This window comes from Xiphophorus hellerii, chromosome 3 (genome assembly GCF_003331165.1).
Source record: "Xiphophorus hellerii strain 12219 chromosome 3, Xiphophorus_hellerii-4.1, whole genome shotgun sequence".
In the NCBI taxonomy this organism is placed as follows: Eukaryota; Metazoa; Chordata; class Actinopteri; order Cyprinodontiformes; family Poeciliidae; genus Xiphophorus; species Xiphophorus hellerii.
Window position 1 is genome coordinate 17865881 of NC_045674.1, and position 25119 is coordinate 17890999.

Sequence of the window (25119 nt, forward strand, 5' to 3'; positions counted from 1 at the left end):
TGCATCAGTCACAAATCTCTTCACAGTACAATAACGCTTCAGTTTTATTTTATATCTAATGTTTTCATGCCTTGTCATACGGCACTACACTATCTGATGATTTTCGTCAGCAGAGAGATCCTTCCTCTTTCTCATATTGCTTGAAACCTGTGACCTGCTTAATAATGTGGAACATCCTTCTTAAGTAGATTTCCTTTAATTGAGCTCACCAGACAAACTAATCAACCCAAATTAATTATAGTGATTCAAAGAGCCCTGACACACAGTACCATCTATAAATTTAATAGCACAACAAAATGTTTTTATCTTTATGACACTTAAATCCAATTTGGATAATAATTATAACACGGTGTATTTTCCGCATGTCTGTTGGGTCATTAAACTTGCCAGTGCCAATCTACTTTAAACCGAACCTCTAATGGAATGGATTTCCTGTTTCCACTCTGTTCCCTTAACCTTCTCAGATTCATTATGCTTTTTGCTCACTAGTGTTCAGCAACAAACTTGTGCAAATGCTAACTGCAAATCGCAGTAATAAATGTACAAAATTCATCTTATGAACCGTTATTTCCAAAAGAGGGCGCCAGAGAGCCTCAGCTAGATTTAAAACATCACGTGGTGACTGAGGCCTCCAAGCAGAGGACATGTAAACACAGAGCTTCTCCAGTTCATTTTGTTCTCTCCGTCTTTCTACATCGTGTCGCCTGAAATTCCCAGATTTTCAGCTTGGTTTTGTGAACCTTATTCAATCTGCATCAGTTAGCTGAACTACCTCAGCAGAGGCTGCCAGGACGTCACTCTATTTCAGTCATCATGGACCAGACCTCTGATCTCCCACATCGTTGCTGCCTGAGTCCAGAGGCGACCCTGAGGGAAATCCAGCTCAACTTACTGGAGTGTAAAGTCTGCTTTGAGATGTTTAACTCTCAACAGAGGGAGCGCAGACCACAGAACCTTTCCTGTGGTCATGTACTCTGTCTGGAATGCATCACAGCTTTGTCCCACCCTCTCCTGAGGAAGCTGGAGTGCCCGTTCTGTCGACAGCTGTGCAGTGTTGACAGCACCTCCCATTGCCAGGTTCTCAGTGACCTGCAGGAGCTCCTTTTGTCCCAGAAATCCTCGTCCTCCGCTCCCCCTCACAGGTCCAAAGGAGGATTTATCTCGGAAACAGCTCTGCATCTTTTTGCTGCGTTTGGGGGCTGGGGGACTCTCATCAACCCCACTGGAATCGCAGTTTTGGGCTCTGTGGGGGGAATAGTCGTGGTGCATGATGGAGAGAAGAGAGTAGTGGTGTTTAACCAACAAGGGAGGAAGCTGCACAGTTTTGGAGAAAAAGGAACAGGTAATGGGGACATCTGTTACCCAGTGGATGTGGCAGTGAGTCCTACTGGTTATGTCATAGTGACAGATGCAGGGGATAAATCTGTGAAGGTTTTTACATCCAGGGGAATACACGTAGTGACGGTCAAAGATTGCTTCCAACTTCCTTGGGGCGTGGACACAGACTGTTGTGGGCGCATCCTGGTTTCTGACCTCCAGGCTGGCAATCTGCTCAGACTTAAAGTGAACTTTAGTGATGGCATTATCCTGGAGAGTGAAAATGTCCTAGCCAACCTTTGTTGTCCCAAAGCGGTGGCTCACTGCCAAAAAAACGGAAACACAGCAGTGTTGGAGCATCCAAGAGGAAGGCACCACAACAGAAATTTGAAGGTGTTTACGAAAGACTTCCACCTTCTTTACCAGATGGACAGCTTCAGCCTGATCCTCCAAACGTCCTTCAGGTTCAACATTTCAGATGTGGCTTTCAGCAGTGATGGAGATGTGGTTGTGTCTGACTGTGATCAGGGGTTGATTTGTAGTTTAGGAAACCTTCAGAACCACCCAGTCCTGACTCCTCTTGTCGGGGTCCATCTCATTCGACCTGCTGGGTTGGTAATACTGAACAACACGCTCATCACAGTGGATGGTGGCGACCATACGGTGAAGATTTATTCTAGTAAACCCGGTGCTTGATGCAACATGGTCATTACATAATAAGAAACCAAGACAGGGTATTGGAAAAACAGATTAAAGTTTGTTTGAAGTATTTTGTTGTTTTCATGCTTTCTACTTTTAAATATTTCTGTCGATTAACTTGTCTGTTTGAAGGATACTTATTATCTGCTGGGTGTACGCTATGAGCAGGGTAATTAAGATACCCTAAGAAGTTGTGATTTATTGTTTTCTAAATTTTGCCCTTACACTGAACAGCTAAGAAGCAGTTCTGTTTGTTTAAGTACATTTTCCTGCTGTAAAATGAACCTCCCCTTCAAGCCTTCTACATGCGTTTCTTCATCTATCCGTTAACGTCTGGTGTCCTTCTGGTGCTACATTACTAATACTTAATGGCAAAATAAGAGATGAACCCCCCCCCGAGCAAAATCTTCAAGACAGGTTCATCCAACAATGACTAATAAATACTGGGACGACTACTGAAACCAGCCGAGTCTGATTACTGAGTGTTAAACTGCTGAAAACGGAAACAGAGGAAAATAAGCGATCGTGATGAGTAAAGCAACAACAATAACAGTGAACACAAAAGTAGAAAACAAAACAAACAACCCTGCCACAAAAGTCCAGAAAGAACAAAAGTAACAAAACTTCATATTTAAAATTGGCACACAATGTTTAAAAGTTATAGTAATGAAACTGAGATGCTGATTGTGTTTCAATTTCACACTATCATCCCATATTTTTGTGTGCATTGAGGAGGTCAGTGTATGTTTTGGTAATTTGATAGTTTCATAATAAACCAGTAATGAAAAAGAAGAAAAACATGATCTGTTTTTGCATTTTTATTTTAAAAATATAAATAAATAAATGTAAAAATATAAAAACATAATAACTGAAAAATGTGCCGGTTTTACCTTCTTGTGGTCAAGAATTTAACTTAAGTAGAAATTTAAATTTTATTTGATTTTCTTTTCTTCTTTCTATTTTTAATGCTGATAAGATCACTATCAGAGATAGGGTAAAAAGAATTGCCCCTTTTTTCATATTTCACTTCGACTATTGTATTTTCTGTCGGTAGGAGGCGCTGTTTCTTCAGAACAAATCAATGGCGTTACAATATATGAACGTTTTCGAATATATTTTTTAAAAAAACAGAGAAAAGCTTTTGTCTAGTCCGGATGTAAACAAATACGTATTTGACTGTTTTTATTGAACTATGTGCTCAATCATCCCCACCATATGTGACTTCATGGAGCATCATTCTTGATATGAAGAAAAAAAAATCTAAGTTTTACTGTTTGTGAGGACAAACCCAAAAACTGCTATTATTAATTTATTTATTTATCTATTAATATTAAAGTGTCTAATAATTACTGTTTTTTGCTGAGAAAACTCAATTACAACATCAACAGACTTTTAAATGTGAAAGAGTATTTCGTGGGAAAGAACAAAAAAAAAAAAAGAAACACACCAAAAAAACAAAAAACGCATCTGATAAGTTATAATCTTAATAATCTGACCAAGGTTACGTAAGTTATTAACATACTATCAGAAATTTTATTTTGGTGTGCTTTGGAGACCGTTTTGCTTCATAAACCAGTTTAATTTCTTTAAAGTATGCCTTAATTTATGCTCATGTTTGTTGCGTGTTTATCACTTGTCATTATGCAGTTTGCCATTTCTCTGCCGTTGCTTTTCTCCTCCCTGTTGAGGAGCGGCGCGGTGCGTAAATCCTTTCCCCTCCTTTGGCACAGCCTCTCCAGCCCTGCCAGAGGAGAGCAGTCGAGCTCCCGGTGGAAGATGGCGGTGTTAGGGATGCTGTCTGGGGCCGGAGCAGAGGGCTCGATCCGCACAAGAAGAGATCCCGGATGGATTTAAAGGAAGAAAAATGAACTTGTCCGGATCTATTTTCCTAAAAATCTGGACTCCTTGGGGGCTTTTTCTGATGAGGAGCGTCTGCTGAAAGCGGTTTTAGTCTGCCAGAAATCCGAGGCTGCTTGTCGGGGGATTTACAGACTATACATTTATAGCTCGGCGCACAGACAGACCAGACAGGGTGGGAGTTAAAAAAAAAAAGAAAAAGTGGACGAAAATGTCGGATACAAAGGTAAAAGTTGCTGTGAGAGTTCGGCCCATGAACCGCAGGGGTAAGTGTTCAAAACGACGATTTCCGCCCGCAAACTCCTCTCTCGTTCTCGCTTGATCTTAAACTTTTGCTTTCCTCGCCATTCTCTTGAGTTATAACCCTGAAGTCATGCCCCAGTGTATTTTCAACACAGCGAAAGTAGATCAGATTCTCTGACTTTTCACACCCCCACATTCTCCCTTATTTTTTTCCACACACACACACAAAAAAACAAAAACAAAAAAAACTTCTCTCTTTCTGCAGAGATTGAGCTGAATACAAAATGTGTGGTGGACATGGAGGACAACCAAACTATCCTGCAGCCTCCACCCTCAAATGCAAAAGGAGAGAACAGGTAATCAAAGCTGAAATGCAACACGTAGTTTGTTTCAGCAGATGATTATGAACGCAGTAACATGCATCTTATGACTTTTTTGGGATCATCAGAGCTGAAGTGGTGGTAGTGGGTGAAATGTCAGAACAATATTACAAAGCCATGAGAGAGCAGTCTGCTGCAAGAAACGAGCAAACAACTATGTGTGTCTCAGAAAGGCTGCAAATGTTTTCCTTCTGAATAAAACTACACAGGTTATAGTTTGTTGAGAAACTTTAGCGTGTTTCGGCTGCATAGATGTCAGCAAATAAATACAGAGGGTTTACAGGAGTACTGCACTGCTGCTGCAGAGGACACAGTGTCTGTCAGCCACCTGACTGCAACATGACACAGATTATGTCATTCACTTGATCTTTCCAATACCAATCATTGCACTGTAACACCTCTATAATGCGTCTCGTCTAGAAAGATGTCAGAACTGTACAGTTCATCGTTCCACTTTTCTCGGTCTCCATGGCTTCCTTCAAACTCTGAACTCTGCTTATCTGTAAGTGAGGAGGACACGATCAGGAAGGGCATGGGGGGTCTCTGCTGTGTACGGTTTCAAAGCCCATCGTCGTGTTGCAGAGGGGAAATCGAGAATGGGTTCCTGCAAAGCGACAGTTGTGGAACAGGGTGGCAATGGGAAATTGAAGAACTGGAAGTGAGCAAACGTAGAACATTTGACTGAATAGAGCAGAGATCTACAACCTGCCTCTTAGTGTCTCTTCTGGTCCTCTTTATTAAGAGATTCTTAATAGCTGTTGCAAAATGGTGAAAAACTACAATGTTTTCCAAACATAAAAATAATAGACAGTTTTAGCAGATTTTATATGTTTTCTTGCAATGCATGGTTGGTATTTCCACAACAGGCCAGTACTTCAGCAGCATCAGATCATTTTTTCTTTAGTGCTTTTCATTTATCAATGTGATGAAAACTACAAGCTGTTTTTCATAAATATGAAACCTTCCGTTGTTCTATAGCATGTTCTTTTGTTGACTGCTTTTACAGGTCTTCATAGAAATTCATAAACTGTCTTTCTTGGGTAGAGTGAGAAGGTTTTGTGGCTCTACGCTAATGTTATTTGACATAAGTGAGGGCAAAAATGGTTGCTGACTCTTGGAACAGATGAAAACTCCATTCAAACTGGTTAAATTGAAGCAAATTATCACTGTGAAATTACAGTTCCCTTATTCAGATAACTTTAGAGGACAGTGATTATTGTCAGGCTTTTAGTACTTGGTCATGCAGCCACACATCACAGTGTGGCTGCATAATATCAGAAAAATGTGATATCCTGTTGTGTTTCTGAAGGTTTTATTGATGACTATGATGTCTTTCTGCTTTGGGTTAAGTTGAAACATTAACCACAGATGGTTGACATTGTGGAAAGAAGGAAGTATTTCTATCATGGCAACATGGTTTTGTTGAAAAACCGGAGTCAGGCTACAGCTGCTATTTTTGCAGGGAAATTTCTAAATGGCTTGGGAATAAAGTTTCCTATTAAAATATAAAACTAGCATGAAGCATGGCACTAGATAATTATGTTCACTGCTTTCCAAACGGCTTTTTGTTGTATTAAAATTGGGCACAGTGACATTGTGGTAATGTTTGATTTTCAATATATTCTGTAGCCATGCATGCCAACAACAACTGTCTATGGTAGTGACAGGATCATTCTGTGGGCATTTCTTTGCTGTTATACCTGTTACTGACTGTGTGTAGCACTTAGCTAAGAAACCTCTGGTCAAGCCAGGATTGGATCAGCACAGGAACAAATATAGGTCTTGGGTTTGTTCCTAGAAAGTCAGGGCTGCCAAAAAAGCCACTGGGATCAGATTTAAAAGTAAATTACAGTAAACTCATTTTGTTCTGAAACATAAAATTGCTGCCTGGGATCTTAAACAAGGTGTTGCAGGTGATGTTAAATATAGCATGGTTTAAAGAAGTTTACTTTATTTGACACGAGAAGTCCGATTTGTTTCAACTGTTTAATCCCAAACCTCAGGGTGTTGCATTAAATCTCCAAATCCAGGACTAATTTATGGGGTCCTGCACCAAAGCGCCATTAGATTGGATCAGTTCTATCAAGCTCCCAGCATGCTCCATGTTTCATTAAGAGTCATCTCTGCTAAAAGTGAAGAAAGGGTGAAAGTTTCACATGATCTCTGTGCACAAAGGCTCACTGAAAGTGTGTGATCTGCGCTGCCTTCTGATCTGATATGCTCTCCCGGTGTAATGAGGGGATCAGACTGCGTTTAGGCGAGTGATGAGTGTATGCTCATATTTCATGCCTGTTAGCAGTTGTCAAAAATGTCATATTTGTCCCACAATGAAAGCTGCGCCTCAGTCTTGCGCTCGGCTTGCTAGCTCTCTTCTGCTGTCTGTGTCACACATGATTAGACACCTGACCTGATTACCCACAGGCGCGCAAAACGTCTAACAGAATGCTGTAGTTTAGGCATGATTGTTTTCCTGTTGTATTGATCGTTTTAAATGGACAAACAGCTTCTTAGGGTGCTCAAATATTCCCAGAGTGACTGCAGAGAACAAGAATGCATGTGAGATGTCTAGCTCTTTTCTTATGAGCTAAGGGGAATCTTGTAAATTTGTAACACTTTCTTAGTTCCCTAGTCAGCATTAAATAATGAGCTTACTGTGCCAGTAGCTCTGGTCGTTGCACTAATCTGTATTTAAAGCAATTATCAGAAGCGAGACTGCTACACAATGGCTGCCGTCCAAGCGATCAAGCTCAGAAATCAAGCTCAAAGCGCAGTTCCTTGCAAAATAATTTAAGCGTTTTTAACCCTTTCACTTCGTTACAATCACAAACTAAGATGTACTGTATTAAAATTCTAACAAAGTTTAAAGCCTAATTAGGCTATAAAACAATTTCTCAATCATTGAGTATCTCTTGGAGCACACGGTGTGTTGGGACTGCTTCAAATCCAGCAAGATAATGGGTGTCCACCTAAACTGATCAGCAGGACCAGGAGAGCATTAATCAGACAAGCAGCCCGGAGGCCCATGGTAACTTTGAAGGCGACGTATGGGTCAGATGGGAGAGTCTGTCGATTGGAAAACAATTAGTAATGCACCTCCATCAATCGGGCATTTGTGGAGGAGTGGCAAAAAGAAAGCCATAAGCAGACCAATCAGCAGTTTGCTTCGGTCATGTAGAAGACTCTGCAAAAAGGTGAAAGGTGCTCCAATAAGATGAGTCCAAAGTGTCCTTTGTAGTCTCCATTCTAAACTTTCTGTGAGGCAGAGAACTAAAAATACACATATTCCTGAACACACCATTCACACTATGAAACATGGCATGTTTTTTACATCAGCAGTCCCAGAAATGCTGGTCAAAGTTCATGAGAAGATGGATAGAGGTAAATGCAGAGCAGTCCTGGAAGAAAATATGTTAGAGGGAGCACAAGACTTGAGGCATGGCGCAGAGTTTGACCGTCCCAAATATGTTTATTATTGTAAATAATAATAATAATTTATAATAATATAAATAATTATATTAAAATTTAGGCCATAAAGTATGGCCTAAAATAGGCCATACTTTAACTAGTATGGCCTAGTTAAAGTGCGGAGCAAAATCCAATTGTGAATTTGTGAACAGATTAGACAGTCTGAAAAATTGCTGATCTGAGATACCCTCCAACCAATCTTGCTGAGTTAGCTTATACAGTAGAACAGTAGAGTAGAACTTTCAGCATTGTTCTAAAATCCCCAATAAAACATGTAACAAAATGTAAAAAAAAAAAAACATGTACATCATGGTTCAGGAACTGTGAGAACTTTATGCCAGTTATGTGTTACCTCTTTCCATGTTGACAAGCAAGACACAAACATATTTTACCTTATCATCCAGTGGAAGCCTTCATATCTGATTGATGTTCAGTATCAGATCCACAGGAATGTATTTCATGAAGTTAAAATACGGTGGAAAATGTTCTGTGGTTTGTTTCAGTTTCACCTTCACTTGTCTGTAATTCTTGGTGTTTTAGATTTTGATAAAGTCATTTTGGTTCTGATCCTCAGTCCAGTTTGCAGCCATACAGCTTGGATGGTTTTCACTGTATTTATGTAACATTTCTGCTCAAAGATGCAATTCAGGCATGTAATTATTCAGGATCTCAATACTGCTGCTGCTCACTGTGTGTGTGTGTGTGTGTGTTTTGGCTTCCTTGGTTTTGTAAAACCATGTAATTTTCCCGTTTTTTTCTGCGTGTGGAGCCCGCAGTACAGGGGCGGGAGTGCCCTGATCTGTGGGGCTTTGCCAGCTTTTGAAGACACCTGTCCCTGCGTGTTGGAAATGTGTCAAATTCAGAGGGTATTAGCCTGCTGAATATGGCTGCAGGGGCCATGGGAAACTTTCTCTCTCGTGGGAATGCTCAGGCAGAGCGTCAGAAAGGAAACAGCTATAATAGATATTTTTATGAACACACCACTAATCTTTGGGTGTTTGCTTAGAAATACATGGGTTTCTTGATGGAAGAAGGGGGACATCTAAACATTCTTTTGAACGGTTCTACCACCGTTTTTGCTTTGTGAAAATGTTCTCAATTCTACATTTTTATTTGCATATTCTTTCAAGTTGATTGAATTGCACAGCTTTTCCTAAAAATAAGGATTTTTTTTTATTTCCTTTGATGGCTAAGCCTTATTGTCTGCTCTGCAGAGCCTTTGGCCTTCCCTCGTGATCTCCGCACCATTCTCCCCAGCTCTCCTCAGAAACGAACACTAATCTCACTGAAGGACAAATCAAGCAGTTTGTGACTTCAGGCCAAAAGGTTATATTTCCCTGAGTCTCACCTTTCTGCTCGTTGGACAGAATGGCATATTTGAAACAGAAGTCTGAGAGAAGTAGTTTTTCTTTCAGGTTCCAGTCATCTCTCCTTAGGTGCATAGACATAATAAATGCTGGAAGGAGCTGGGGGTGAACAGAAATACCTGAGGCGACTGTCTGCGTAGGGGGTGAGTGGTGGTGTGTAATGACAAGAAAATACCCTTCGACCCACAGAATGGGGCCATATTACACTTATGTTGCATGTTAGTCACCATGCAACAATTGAATGCATTGTTCATGGTGAAAAACACCTGAATCTCCACAATTTTGACCTAAGAAATCAAATGTTTGTTTTTTTATCCCCAAAAGTGAAATGAAAAACTGCTTTAATCTGACATTTTATGATGATCTGCAGAGGAATGTCTTTATCTGATAGTGTCTGTCCCCTAGCTTGTAATTTCCACCCTAATCTCTTCTTATCATTGGTGGTTACAAGAGCTCAATTGGGTTTATCTCCACCAGACTTTGTTGTGTTGCTTCCTTAGGTATTGTAGTCTGGTTGGTGTGGAGAGGGGCTACAATTAGAGCCTCCTCTGTTAGGATGCTGCTTTTACTGTCCTCCCACTCTTTGAATTATCCTGAACTAACACCCCCCGTCACGCTTTCTGCATATTTCAATTCAGTGACTGGAAAGAAAAAATAATTGTAGGAAAATAGTGCTCCCGTTTTACAATGCTGCACATTTGACAATGCTGCATACACTATCTGATCACTAGCTAGGCCAGAGTGCCACAGACGTTTTTGGGTATGATGCAAAATTGTGCTGCATGACCACAGGAAATGTCATACTATACATACACCGCACGTCTGCGTCTTCATTGCAGAATCAATAACTCAAACACCACATCATTGACTTAACAATAAGGTCACTTAATTGCATTTTACACTGTCTAGTCATTATTCACTTTCCTCAGGATGCTGGATGCTTGAAAATGAAACTAATGGGAAGTTTGTCTGGTTAATTTGGCTAATAAACACCTGACCACTTCTGGGAACTCACACATCATTGAAATTTAATTCTCAGACAGTCAGCTGACCTTTAACAAGAAAACATGAGAGTCACATGGCAGCAGAATGAACAGAACAGTCTCAGCAGAACATTGTGAATTTCACATCCATTGATCCCAACACATGCGCTAATCAGAACTGACACACATAATTGAAAGATGTGACAGGGTGCTCTCCCTTTGTACTCAAGTATCATATTTCTTTTAGTTTTGTGTCTGATTACAACGAGAACGGCCTTTGAGGTCAAAACTCAGTATTTGGAGTTTCCCCAGCAACCCGGAGTTCTATATTTAATTTGGCTTGTGTGTGTGTGAAAAAGTCTAAACTATTTACAAGCACTTCTGAAGGTTTGTTGTTCATTAAACCAGTAATACACACAGTTCTGTCCAACAAGTATTTGTAAACATGTTCCCCTAGTGTTGGAACACATAATATGGAGGAAAATATATCATTATTGACCCATTGTGAACTGGAAGGGGTAGATATCACCTAATCCTAACTGCACCTGAGAGGGACTGATGTGTAAGGATGAGGCCACCTGTGAGTGCTTATGGGGGGAAGATGCCTGGTTTTACATTACAATGTTCAGGAATCTCCAACAACACCAGAAAAAGCGGCTAGATTTTTCAGTATTGCTATTTTGCAAAAGATGGATCAGTGCTTCTGCTAAATATGGAGACGAGGCGACATTTCTCTAGAAAAGTCAATCACTTCTACTAGAGACTGTATAAAAAGCATTTAGTGTTCTCTGTTCATTTGTAACTACTGCCAGCACAGATGTTAGTGTTAAACTCGTAGAGGTCAGTAACTTTTGACAAAGTGTCATCATGTCTTCTAACCTCCATATTAAATGGCAATGCTGCCTTGTCCAGTGACTGACCTCAGGAATGTTCTTTTTGTCTTTCCATGCTGCTCATTTTGTGCCAATAATCAACCTTTCCACTCTGCGGGATCTTGTTCTCAGAGTCATTTGGCTCTAAAGTATTCCACACCGGCTCACATTTTCTCCATAAACCTGTGGGGGTTTTTTTTCTTTCTTTTTTTTTTGTTTTGTTTTGGGGTTTTTTATTAAGGGGAAAGTGCTATAAGCAAAACCCTGAAGCGGTTGCATTCACTTTGCACTGTTCACTGGTTTATTTAGAGGGTGGGATATTGTTTATGTCTTGATCCGGAATTGAGAAAAGATGGCTCCCTCCCTCTTTGTTAAGCCTGCACCTCATTAATGTCAGATGTGGCCTCTTATACGGAGGGGCAGCAGCGTATGTAAAAATCCACATTCAGACAATTCTTCCATAATGGTTTTCTTGCATGATTCTTTGTGATGAGGCCTTTTTGAAGTTTACAAATTAGCATTTAGTTTTCATTTTAATTTAGTCACACTAAGGGGAATAAATGCCAATAACATTTTAAAGCTTTAATTTAAGGTTGTCTTAAGTATTTGCTTAGTTTCTTTAATATGTTCAGGCTCATGACTTGTGTTTTGTCTTGCCCTCAGTGAGCCAGCTTACTCTGGATTTTGTTGTCAGCAGCAGCATACCAAGTCTATTCAGATGAGTGGCATTCAGCCGACAGAAAACGTCACAGGAGGTGTGTCCCGGCGGTAAAAGTGTCACTTCCCTTCCCCTGGAAGAAATCAAATCTCAGTGAAACATTTCGATGAACTTCACGTCTCCTCGGCTGATGTGCCGCCTTTCAGACCTTTTAAGACGTTTGGAGCACACGTGGTCCGTTTTATGCTCTGTGTTTGAATGCACACTGACGTGGACCTCAGCCTGCTGACCCGGCTTGTCACTGCGGTGTCAGAAAATGGCGGAGCGGATTAAATTAGAGCCTTCCTCCATCGTATGCCACATTGTGAACATTTGTTATGGAAACTTGGAGGCCCCATGCTGATGATGGCATGATTATCATGTGTGCTGCTCGTGGCAGTGCTTTTTCATTTAGCCTGTTTTTCAAAATGCACAGTTTGGCTTTCATATTGGAACTTTGACTCATGAGGCTGGTAGGCTGTGTGTCTCCTCCACGTTTACTGCCGTTGCTTAGAGACAGCAGACAGAAAATACAAGAGGCTCCTGGGGGTTTGTTGATGACCCAAAGAGTGATATCCCTCAAGCCACTTCAAATATTTGCATAAGAAACTAATTTTAGCTTTTAGAACAGTCTAAGCTCTCCTTTGCTTCAAAAATCCTGAATTAGTTATGACAGAGCCAAAAATGTTGTTTTGAATGCTGTACTCTTGATTTTACTGGCATACTGTATTTTTAATTTGTTGCGTGTTACATCTGTTCTACATTTCAGGGGAAAATAATATAACTTTTATGCCTGTAAATATTGTCTAATCTGATGCTTAGTTTTGGTTACTATGCAGATCTTAAATGTGTGACATGCAAAATATTAGTTAAGATGAGTTTGATGCTTTGCTACATGTTTAGACCTCCTGAATCTCTCTAGCTTCTCTACAAAATTAAGGAGCTGTCATCGGTTTAATTAATGCTTTAGAACATCATCATATTTAGTAAATCCTCAGGTTCCTCGCATCAGCAGGTTCAACCAATGTCACTTCACCTTTCTTCAAAAAATCTGAACTAACCCTTTTAGCATTTATTAGAAATGTACTGAAAAATCATTTGTTGACCGGAATTTGCCCATTTTCATCTTGACAGGCGTGAACAGCCAGCTAGAAATCAACTGATCCAATTAAGTAATCACACCATACTGGAGTGCTAATGGGTTGTGCTAACAATAACACTTAGTGGTGGAAGCTGTTATGGATGGAAGAAAAATCCAAGTTATCCATTTCTAGTAGGGTTCAGACCGTTTTTGTGCATCCAACAACAAATTTAATGTGCTTTAATTCATTTTCTAGGTTTGGCAAAACTATAAATGTTCAGAACATATGCTTTGATGACTAAAGGAGGATAATTCTTATTCCTATGTTTTCTGTTTCAAAACGTCTATCCATGTCAAAGTACATTTGTTTTACTTTACTTTTTTAACGTGAGATTCATTATTTCAATTGCCCATTTAGATCTCAAAGAAAACTGGAAATCTGTTATCCAGAAACAACCTGGTCATACTTTAAAGTAGCTTTGCTTCATATAAGCATGATGTTGATGCAACATTGTTCCAGTTTACCATGAAACCTTGATAAGAAAAGTTTCACTTAACATTTGTGAATTTATTAGATATTCGATAGATAACATTCTATAAATATCTAAATAAACAAATGTGGTTCTGTTTTTTTAATGTTTTTTTTTTAAAAATCAAGAATCATGTAGATGACGAATGAATTTTACATATTTTGTTTTTTTAAAGACTTCTAGATATTTAACATTGACACTAGGTGTGTTATGTAATAAAGCTTAAGAGTTCGTTTTAGCAGAGGAAGCCTCCCAAGTGAGAGGCGTGTAAGGAAGAGGTTCCAGAAATTGTTTGTGTGGCGGGATCGAGCTCCCTCTGCCTGTTTTTGTCATTAGTCCACTAACTTCCTTCGGCGTTGTGTTGAAAGCATTTCCAAACATTCTTCACAGACATGTCTGACTGCAAACACTTGTCCTGTTTACTTTAAAATCACAGTGCCTGATAAATAAAATAGCTTTGCTTTAGTTTGTAACTTTACATGGAACCAGACTAAATGGTCAATGGACAGATTCTGTCTGCCTCTACTGTAACACTGCCTGCTGTGTGTGCAGCAGGATGACCTCTATTGGAAACTCAAGTGTCCCATAAAACACTGAAAGCTTATTTTAAATGTTAGATCATAGCCGCCCAGTGCACAGTCCTATAGCTCTGATGTTAAACTCCTGAGAGGTTTCCACTGCACTGCTGTTTGAAAAGTCATTGTCTCAAAGCTTGTTGGCTACTTATGCTGGGAATAATCCATAGTTGGGGGTCAAGGGAGGTTAAAAGGGTGGAAGGGTGGGGGTAGCTGCAAGAATAGACCAAGAGGAGGGGCACAAATATGTGACGGGGAGTGGCGGTAAAATATCTCATACTGTAGATGTGTGCATTTGCACAGGAGAAGATAATCTGCATTTTCTACTGGGAGGATTAGGTATTCTCTTTAGGCGGAAGTAGAAATCTTCCTAAAATATAGAACATTAGATAAACATAACTTTTTCTTTATTTATTTACATACATTTTAAAATGGATAATAATCGCTGTTTTTAATTGCCCTACTTGCAGGGTGTTTATAGATAGTGGTTTAAATCAAATGATTTGCAAAAAACATGCAAACTGTTTGCTTTGTCTAATACATCTGAGCTCAGCCTTGCATTGTAATTTTTTGTTTTGCTTGGATAGATGGCTCAGTAGTCGGATGATACAGTAGATTAATCTGGTTTGTTGCCTGCTGGGCTTGAAGAGTGCAGTTTTCGGTGGCATAATAACCCAGTGGCCTTAATCCAACTCTGTAGCCACTAGGGCAGTGTGCGAGGGTTCCTCTGCTGCAGCTCTGCTCTTCATACAAATGCTCAAATGAAATAATAATAATAATTAAAAAAAACATGCCAAAAAATGTTCTGTGTGATTGGAGTGTATGTAGTCATCCACAGAGATTTAATATATTTTATAGAGATCTTACTCAGTGAAAACCCAAAACTGGTTGAAATGAAAAAAAAAGTCATTTTTTTCAGGGTGTATTTTACAATTTAAATCTTTCTATTTAAGCAACAAATATTAATTAACAGAACTACTATTGTCAATATAATGATAATGTTGACCTTATTAATTAAAAACAAAAATTATACTCATATAAATCTAAATAATCCTTAATCTAATGAATTAGCCAGGATTAATTCATTAATCCTGGCTAATTCATTTAACAATAATAGATTATTTATTATTAGAAATAATAAATAATTTTATTTATTATTAAAATAATAAATAATCTATTAATTACATAAAAATAATACATACATGCACGATGCTTATAGATACATAGGTTTCTAAGCAAAATGGATTAAAATATAAAATTATCAACAAAATAATTAAAAAGGTGCATCACATGAATATAATCTATTACATTTATTGATTCAGTTAAAATGATTCTTAAACTCATTTTAAAACTCTAAAAGCTAATGTAAAAGTTGTCTTAGTATAAAACACATATTTGAAATATCTGAAACAAAAAGCTAAATTAAGAAGACATAAAAGAGTGTCCAGTTTGCTTTTAACAACCAGAGAACTCTGAAACATCCTCCTGTCTTCATGGATGTTTGTCAAGTTAGACGTAAAAGAAAAAATTATGAAAGACAATTTTTCACCCAGTTAGTTTCTATGCACTGTCTCAGCATCAGGTAACTTACCTGGAGCTCTCCCTGCAGACCACACAGACCTCATGGGAGTCCCGGCCTCAGGCATCCTCTGATAAAGCTGAAGCAGCAGCTGAGCGCGTCTGCCTCCAGTGGGGTACGAATCTGATGCTATCTGGCACTTCTGGGCCAAACATGTACATTAATAGAGCCAAAACTGTGTCTTTAATAAGCTCTCAGCATCTAATGTGACATGCATGCTGGAATAATAATAGAGACCAGTGGAGTACAGTAGACTCACTGACTGATAATCAGATTCATGTACAAAACAGTGAAAATATAGTTAGAATATGCGGTGAAACACTTGTTTTTTATAGTAACATGAAGTCAGAATCTTCACCTGAAAGTGCTCTTTTAGATACGAGTATAATTACCTGAAAATCCCAATTTTAGGGAAGAATCTCCGACAGGAGACAGACTGTGCTAAAGCTTGCACGGATTCGGAGGAGCACTCGGCTTTTGGGGGGGGATTAGGGAGCTTATTTCCACAGCAGAGTGGGAGAACTGGAGCCTTATGTGCTTTACCTTACTGGGAGGGGGGGAGGTTTTCGTGTTTTGATAAGGAAAGGCAGTTTAGATGAACACTTGAGTTTTAGAAGAAGTCTTTTGTTGGAATAAAAATGAGAATGTCTCAGGAAGTTATATTCTAACATCTTAAATAAATCTTGTTCCTCCCATTGTCACGCGGAGCATTCCAGGCATACCAGAGCTGGAGACATTAAATGTACACTCAACAGATTAAACAATGAGCAGGAGGCGACAGACTGCAGCAGCAACACTGTGGCGGCTCATTTTCTGCTGCAGATGCTGAGCGGTTTATTCATAAAGTTACACACATGTGTGTTTTAGTCCCATTTGTCATTTGATATGCGGTTTCTATAAATTTCCCTCCCTCCTAGTATTTCTTTGTTGGGCAGCATTTTGTTTTTGTGAATTACTGAGCCGGTTTATTTTTACCTGATAGACTTATGCTTTGACATCTCGTCCATTGTCTGACCGTGGGAAACGAGACTGTAGTTTCAAGGTCTTCAGCTGTCTGCAGCTTATCTGTATTACAGCCTGATGTTCTTCCTGGACATCCTCTCATGTCTATAGTATGAATTGACATATTAGACCTCATCACTGTCTTTGTCATCAGTAGTCAGTACAGGAAAAACAGATTTAAGCAATAAAATGTGCTGTCCACAATGTTAAAACTAAGCAACAAAAAAAAGAAATAGGACTTTTTTAAGTGCCAAAGAAATGTAAAAAGGCCCATTTCCTACTGCACCCCAATCCCCCTCGGTTTAAAGTATTGCTCCTTCGTTTAAGTCATGTTTTTGCTCGAGTATGTGTTGTTAAACTGTTTATACAACTTCCTACAACTTTTCATTGGCAAGGTCATTATTATTTTTTTTTTATCTCTGCTAAGGACAGTACCAATAATATTGGTACTAATAATAAATTTTTTACTTGTTGTTCAAGATATCCCAATCAGGATGTTTTGGAGTCCCTGAAAACGAGCCAAGTCATATAAGATTAGACATTATCTTTTGTTGTTGAAACAGTAAAAAGTTGGTGACAAAATGGTAATATCATTTTTGCTTTCTAGTTCAAGCCAAATGAAGGCAAAATTAGAGTCAAAATGATGACATGATGAGTTTTTAACAATGAGAAAACCAAAACAAGGAGCTTAAAAACTGAACCAGGAGTGGAAATGGCAAAGGAACCAGGTGTGCTCATTAGTGGTGACGAGGAACAGCTGTGGCAGAGAGGAAGCAGGAAATGAGGGAAGAAACTAATTAACACAAAGAGAGTTGAATTAAAGACAGAGAAGTAAAACCTAACACAGAGCTAAGAGAATAAATCCAAATACACAAAGAACTGGAAGATAAAACTAAGAAACCCAAACACCCCAGGATTGTGACAGGGATTTGCTACTCCTGCTCAAATACTTCTACCTCAGTCTGATGACTTCACAGCCTGTCTTTGAAGGAGTGGTTGCGCACGGCACCGTTGATGCTGGATCAGCCACTGCTCAACTCAAAACACAATAACTAAAAACTTTCCTTGTGTCCTTGTCACAGGAAAGTCTTGCAATGTTTCTGAAGTGAATAAAAAAATAACATTTCAGTTCAGAGTTAAAGAAACTTCGATTCTGCCCCATAAATGATACAGACTCCTTGCATGTGGATGGAGACTATAAGACAAAGATCTTGAGGTGCTTAAATTAATTATTGTGTTAAAGAGAGACAAAACGCAAAGGTCTCGGATTAGATTTGGATTATGAACCCTTACGCCCCCACCCCTCTGCTTCCACTACGGCCCCCTCGCAATCATCCTGTCCTTCATTATAAAGAGCTCAAGCACAGCTACAGGCTCACATGTATCCTATAAAGGAGATAATCATTTTTGCTCTGAGGAGAACACTTTGCATGGCAACAACAGATTTGAATAGAGAACAGTTCTTGTTTGGATGGGTGTGGGTATCCTCTGATGCAGCTCTCTAGTCGGTGACTCAGCTCAGATTTGTGTGAGACTCTCTGGAGGGGTGTGTGTGAGGGCGAGTTGGAGTCTTCCTGATGCACCCTGCCCTGCATTAGTTACCATGTGAACCTGATGCCCACCCTTGTCTCTGTGCCAAAGGAGTTCTGCAGGAAGGATGTGCTGACTGCAGAAGGATTGAACCGGCTGAATCGCTAGGGGTGGAGGTGTATTTTAATACACTGCTGTGCACAATACAGCACAGTATGGTTGCATTTATCCGTGTACAGCAAGGGGCTGTAACCTGAGTCAAGGAGCTGTTTAGCTTCAGTTCAGATAACAACCTTTCATGTGATAGACAGACGTAAAGTGATGCATGATTGTAAAAAAAAAAAAAAGGGTAAACATAGTTTTTAAAATGTTTTCACTGCTAAAGTCTGAAAAGTGCATCTTGTATGTGTATTCAGCACTTTTTATTTGGCACAAAGGCAGCATCGTGCTACAGGAATCCTTCTCTTCGGCAGGATTCAAGATTGGCAGGATTGAAGCTTAGCAGGCTGGAAGATTCACAGTTTAACACCACACTCCAGATTTTCTAAAGTGAAAGTGAAATGATCCAATGAGGTACATTTAAGTTAATGGTGACAACAGCAAAATGTGAAAAAGTTCCTTCTGTTCAGAGGACAACCTTACGAAACATAGGGACGTATAGTTGGCTCTTTTGTCCTCGATGGCGGTTGCTGGTGGTGGAGAGAGCAGCTTCCCCGAACTGGCCTCTGTGTTAAGTCCACAGGAATAAGAGCTATTTATTCAACAGAGTCAGTGGGACATTGAATCTTAAATCTCTTCCCTTCCTCTCGCTCCACTGGCCCAATTATGAACCCAATCACAGCAGCACCTTCCAGCCATGCACTTACTTAGTGGAAGTGAGAAAAACAAGAGAATAAAGATGTCACGTGAAGCAAAAGTGTCTTTTATATAAAAATTAAGCATTTTCTCATGACCGGAGAAGAGATTTATTTTAAGTGAATTTGTCCTGTGTGAATTCTAACCTCTTTTTCCTGTCTGTCTCTTTTTTCTGCTCTATCCCTCACTCACCCCTGTGTATGATGGATTGACCTTCTGCTTCAACAGAAAACAGTCCAAGGTATGTATGTTTTATCCATTTATTTGACAGACATTTGTTACTCACAGATCAAAACATTCAGAAGTAACAGACCCAAAAGGCCGGACAATTTCTCCTGCACAGGTCGATTCTTCATTGTGACGTTGTTTCTACAGACATGATTGAGTTTGGTTTTTTTATTGGTCGATCGGTGGTTCAGCAGGAGCCAGATAGATGTCCGTGTGAATGTGTCAGCACTCTGAGATCTCCCAAACACCCACAAAGGCTCCACAATGAGAGAGGGATGAGTGCGGACATTGGGGCTGTGTGTGCGCTCATTGAATGCCGCATTGTTGCAGCGCACCCCCATTTCCCCCCCGACAACATGCTAGTGACTAGCTCAGAGATGTTTCACACACCAGGGACGGGCTTTGTGCTCGGTACACTCACTCAGGCACCCCCCACCCCCCACCCCCACCCCTCCCTGACTGGACTGTGGGCGTGCATGGTCTCTGAGGCATGCGAACCTGAGCTGCCCCGTAATAACCCTCCACTAAGATGAGCACGTGGCCGTCTGCTTTCCTCAGTGCAGTCGCAGAAAACTAGTTTTTTGTTTTGTTTTGTGTTTTTGACAAAAAATTTGTCTTTTTCCTTTTTTGCATCATCATGATTTTCACTGCTGATTAATAGTAATTGTCCAATCAAGAGAAATCTGTTGTGCAATCACACCCTCTGGCTGGACGGAGACAGAACAGAGGGCACTGGAGCCCCAGTTTCCAAACCAGCTCTAATTGAGAATGATGGCACTTTTGTTCCTTTGAATGGAACCCACTTACTTGTCTGAAGTCACAAGAGGAAGTCTTGCTTTCAGTGCATTCAGTGATCTCAGAGATTCCCAAGCTGACTGTGCAGCCACGACTTTCCCTGGCCATTAGCCCTTTTGGTGATTAAGAGGGAGTTTCAATTATTTTGTGGTATTTGTGTTGGGAGGGAAAGTGTTTTGGCAGTGCTACTGCAGCAGACTAAGGATCAGGGAGGAGGCCCTCTGCAATCTGAGGATGAGTATGCAGCTTCTTTTTTTTTTTGAGTCTTGGAAAATAAGAAAATAAAGTAAATATTCCCTGATATGCAAATAGATCCAAAAATCTAGTGAGAAAATTCCCAGATGTAACACATTAGAAAAATGAAAACATTTAATTTAAAAAAGTTTCATTTAAAAAAGAGCAGTTTAAAATTTTACAAGCAGTATCTACAAAACAAAAAAGAAATCAGAAGTAACACATTTTACGTCTAATCTGCACAAATTGTGGAGCTTTTGATCTTTTGCAGATTAAGTCAGAAATGCACCAGAGATTAGAGGGAGATTTTTTTTTTTTAGGGGCTTTGATTGGTTATTGACAGATCAAATCCTAATGACTCTTAACTTTTTCCAGTTCATTAAATGCATCAGTATTGACTGGCACCATTTTTGGTCTACAAACACATCAAACCCCCAGGCAACATGTTCTTTATTCCACTTGATTTTGAGTTTAGTACAAATCACATTAATGTTAGCAACATATGTTAACACCACCGCTATCAAAACCCCTTTGACAAAACATTTTTCTCTGCAATGTGGCACACCTGAAAATAAATCCGAAATCAGTATCGGCGAGGAAAAGCCTTATCAGTGCAAGAAAAACATTACATGTCAGTGTCCACTCTGGGCTGCTATGACTTAAATCCTGCTGAACTGCAACTGGCACATAAACAAACACAGATGCATCTCACCAAGGTTGTTCAAAATGAAATTAGAGATGCATAAATGATTATATGCTGCATGCAAACTAGCGGGGGCTGCTCTGTCTGAGATAGCCTTCTCTCTGTGCCTTATTAGTCCAGTGTTCCTGCAGGTGCCTGGAGGATAGTGGGCCTTTCTGTTGTTAAAGGCTGTGCTGAGAGACCTGGGCCTGAAAGCCAAGAGCCAGCCTCCAGCACCGGGAACAGCTATGGCCCAGTTTCCTTGGAGATGAGGGTCACCGGGTGCTGAGATTCTTTCCTCGGAAGCGCACACACTGATTTATGAATTCATTCCACTGCAACAGAGAGAACTCTCTGCTGCTTAAAGCAGACAGTCACGGTCCAACCCTGATGAATGTCACCTCAAACAAAGCCTCTCGGGTTTCATCTTACTCTCTCAGACAAGCCCTGTCCTGCTGTTTGACTGTACAAAGCTGTACAATAATCCCCGCTTCTGTGCGCTTGGGGTTTTCTTTGCACCCGGCGTGCTCCGACAGGTGTGACAATCCATGTTTACATTGTCTGACTCCATCTCCTTCACAGGTGTTTGCTTTTGACCACTGTTTCTGGTCCATGGATGAATCCAACGTTCCCAAATATGCCGGTGAGTCACTGATCCTGCCCTCTACAAAAGGGCTCAGATGATGAAGCAGGCCTATGTGAAGAGCTTTGTGTTGCAACTGTATAGGCAGGGAAATTCCAGCCTTAATGGGATGCAAAGCCTTAGCAGGATTTGGACAAATGGGATCATTTGGATTTTGGATACATACAGTACATTATCCAAAATTAGTTGGCGCTTGTTTTCTTCCAAGTAAAAAAACATAAAAGCATGTAAGACATTTACCTACGTCCTCATCTTGGAGTGTCATGCCCTCTAATGTTGTAAATGAAGCCTTCTCAGGAGCTTTTCAGCTGCCTAACCGGTGCTATGTTCAAACAAATTCATAAAACTTTCATATAATAATCTTTCTGAATACTTGCTTTGCCATACTTCTCTCATTGTGAGACAGAAACATAAAGCTTGCGTCTACTTTGTGTTGAACCGACCGGGCAGTCTGCTCAGTGAAAGGCTGTCTCAAGGGCCCGAGCCAAGGCTTTATTTAGCTCATTAAACAGCTGTCCCATTCAATGGGGCCGCGGCAGCGAGCAACAAGAAAGATTTCTCTGCACAGCTTTACATTTTCCACACGACCAGACAGGAATCTGTCAGACCCTTATTCAGTGCTCTGTGGACCTTGTCAATACACATCTCTGAACTGGTTTTGCAGACTAGTGAGGCAACCTGATAATGGTGAAGACTGTTTATTCTGATCTCCATGGTGACTGAATCTTTCTCTGAAAGGTCAAGAGGTGGTGTTCAAGTGCCTTGGAGAGGGAATACTTGAAAATGCATTCCAGGGGTACAATGCCTGCATATTTGCCTATGGACAAACAGGTAATAAGACAAAAAAAATCTTTTGAAATGCTGTTTTGCATGCTGGATTGTTGGATAATGCTTTCTGTTTACACTTAACAAATTGATCTAGAATGCCTTAGCTGCATGCAGGTTTATCTCTTCAATGCTTTGTATAGGCTTCAAAATTTAAAAAACATTTTAAAAAGGGATTATAATTAGTTTCTCCTCACCAAATACTTTCCAGTTAGGACATATAAAAAGGGAAGAAGTGTTTTCTTAAATAGTTTTAATAAAACTACTGTTTCTTTAAACAGTAGCTTTCAGAAACATCCATCCATCCATTCATGAATCTATTTTGCTGTTTTTACTGGTTCTGTATTTAAATTCCAACCAATCAGCCATAAAATCATAGATAACTTTTCCATTTATTCTTTAAATATTTCTAAAAAGGATAGTGAACTTTGAGAACTCTACAAAGCATGGAATTTTTACATCAACCATGCCGTCTAACTCTTTCTCTTATTTTTTTGTGTTTTTTTACAAATATCTGCTATGAATCCAGGTTCAGGGAAGTCTTTTTCCATGATGGGAAACGGAGAGCAGCCCGGTTTAATCCCTCGACTGTGCTGCTCTCTCTTTGAGAGGGTCCACAAAGAGGAGAACGAAGCCCACACTTTTAAGGTGGAGGTGTCCTACATGGAGATCTACAACGAGAAGGTCCGAGACCTGCTGGATCCCAAAGGGTGAGTGTGGCCCTGGCAGTTTAATGAGTTTTACATTTTGGTCTGCTTTCGATCTGGCGGAAAAGCAGCTGGCTACCAGAAACCTGGTGTTGATTTACTCCAATTCATAACATGGCACTGCGCTCTGGTGTCACTGTTGTGTCTGCTAGTCTGAATGGTGGGATGCTGACAGAATAATGTGTGTAGGAAGCTGACCCAGTGATTTCCTGCTGAACAGCAGCTAGCATCGTCCTCTGACACTGTTGCATTCTTTGCCTCTGTGGCCTGATGTGGGTTGGCAGTCAGACTGCGAGGAAGAGTGAGCTTTGAAAGAGCATGCTTCAGGGTCATCTGTTCGTGGATGTTGGATCATAATGGATGTCAGATCGACCCTGTGGGCTAACAGCCAAGTAGGAGCAGCAGTTCACTGCTTAGTTTGTTACAGATGTCTGAAGATGCGGCTAGATTCAGGTTTTGAAAAAACACTTTCTTCCTGCTCAAACTGTGATCCTTGATCCTGTCCTGACAAGTAAACTTTACCTACTGTGGTTTGGACATGAAGCATTGGGAGTGAGAGGCATACTCTAGCACTAATGTAAGCTGGTAGTTGGTCATTGTCCTGCTGTTGCCTGGGTAACCCAGGCTGTTGGGTTACTGCAGTAACAGATTAGTAAAGACGACACAAGGATCACTGTTTCTGATTCGTATCAATATCTGAACGTTAAAGAAGAATGGTTTCCCATGCAGTGGAGCATCTGTTTCACTTGGGTTAAAAGCAGATATAATACAGATTTATTAATAATTAACAAGGGTAGAACAGGATCAATAGTCATATTGTCATATGCTTACGCACAAGGTATTAATGAAAGTCATAACTGGGAAAGATTTAGAAACTGTTAAAAATTTCCATCATACCTGTTCTATGGTTCGAAGTCCTGTCAAAGAGACTTCAGTGATGAAATGATCAGAGTTTCTGGAATCCTGTGCTGCTCACTACTACTCAGCTGGCTGAAACAACGCTAAAAACATCTTCCCTTGCTCAAGAAACACAAGTTTGATTGGAAATTTCATTTGAGAAAGCGTATTTACATGAAAACTGTACTCTATTTAGCAAGTTTTTTTAAATAGTTAATTTTCTCTGTTGATTAAATAATAAATGGCCCATTTGGGCAGTAGTGGCTCAGAAGGCAGAACTTCATCTTGTAAATGATGGGTATTTGGTTCAAACACAAACTCAGTCCATCTTAGTTGTTGTGTCCTTTGGCAAAATACTTCACACGAATATCCTGTTGGTGGTGGTCAGTGGCGCCAATTGAATGGCAGCACTGCTTCTTTCAGTCCGCCCCAGGGCAGCTGTGGCTACAATGTAGCTTATGACCATCATCGTGTGAATCTGTGAATGACTGATTGTTATGTAAAGCAGTTTTGAAGTCCTTGAACTTAATAAAGAGCTATACAAATTCAGGCCATTTATCAAATGAAATCTTGTTTTTTATTTTCACTTAAACTACCGATCTTCATACTAAGGTTGTAACAACATCAAAGTTTCGAAGTCGATACTGATGCCAATCGAATACTCTATTCTAAAGACCACATGGATACAGCTTCATGTTTTTATTTTTTAAGGGTTATGGCTCTTTCTAGGAAAGCTCAGAAATATCTTATCAATAACAATATGATAATGTTTTATTCTCTTAATTAGTATAAAGCCAATAAACATGTCAGAACTATCTAAATAAGTCTTTATTTTAACACGTGATTTTAGTGTATTGCAAAGCAATAGGGAATATAACACTTGGTAGAAGTGGTAATATCACCAGTGGAAGTATGTTTCTTGAATTCATTAGTGCATGTAATTGTAGAACCAGTTCATTGACAGTATAAATATGGACCAGATCCAGCGATAGTGCAGTTATGCCTGTTTGTTTTTCCAAACAGTTTTATGTAACTTTGTCTTTATGTATCAAGGAAAAGCTCTGAAGATTTTCTAT

At 39.8% G+C, this 25119-nt stretch overlaps 2 protein-coding genes across 6 annotated transcripts in view; both read left to right on the top strand.

The window, feature by feature from the left end:
- The first annotated feature begins 248 nt into the window (after positions 1–248).
- LOC116717811 (E3 ubiquitin-protein ligase NHLRC1) lies at positions 249–2473 on the top strand. The gene has a single exon (XM_032559434.1). It carries the CDS (start codon positions 814–816, stop codon positions 2011–2013), a length of 1200 nt encoding a protein of 399 aa, XP_032415325.1. The 5' UTR covers positions 249–813; the 3' UTR covers positions 2014–2473.
- Positions 2474–3741: 1268 nt separating this feature from the next.
- kif13a (kinesin family member 13A) overlaps positions 3742–25119 on the top strand; it is a 43240-nt gene continuing 21862 nt past the window's right edge. For 2 of the 5 annotated variants that reach the window (XM_032559427.1, XM_032559429.1), the window contains exons 1-6: positions 3742–4139; positions 4382–4472; positions 19261–19273; positions 21554–21614; positions 22353–22445; positions 22969–23149. In XM_032559427.1, the coding sequence (XP_032415318.1) occupies positions 4085–4139; positions 4382–4472; positions 19261–19273; positions 21554–21614; positions 22353–22445; positions 22969–23149 (494 nt within the window). In that variant the 5' untranslated portion in view covers positions 3742–4084. Of the gene's footprint in view, positions 4140–4381; positions 4473–9222; positions 9288–9376; positions 9472–19260; positions 19274–21553; positions 21615–22352; positions 22446–22968; positions 23150–25119 lie in introns of those variants that run through there. The other 3 variants (XM_032559428.1, XM_032559430.1, XM_032559431.1) reach the window with 3 other exon arrangements.

Bases quoted from the DNA above. Each gene is read 5' to 3' on its own strand.
- LOC116717811 (XM_032559434.1), top strand. From the start codon at position 814: ATGGACCAGACCTCTGATCTCCCACATCGTTGCTGCCTGAGTCCAGAG.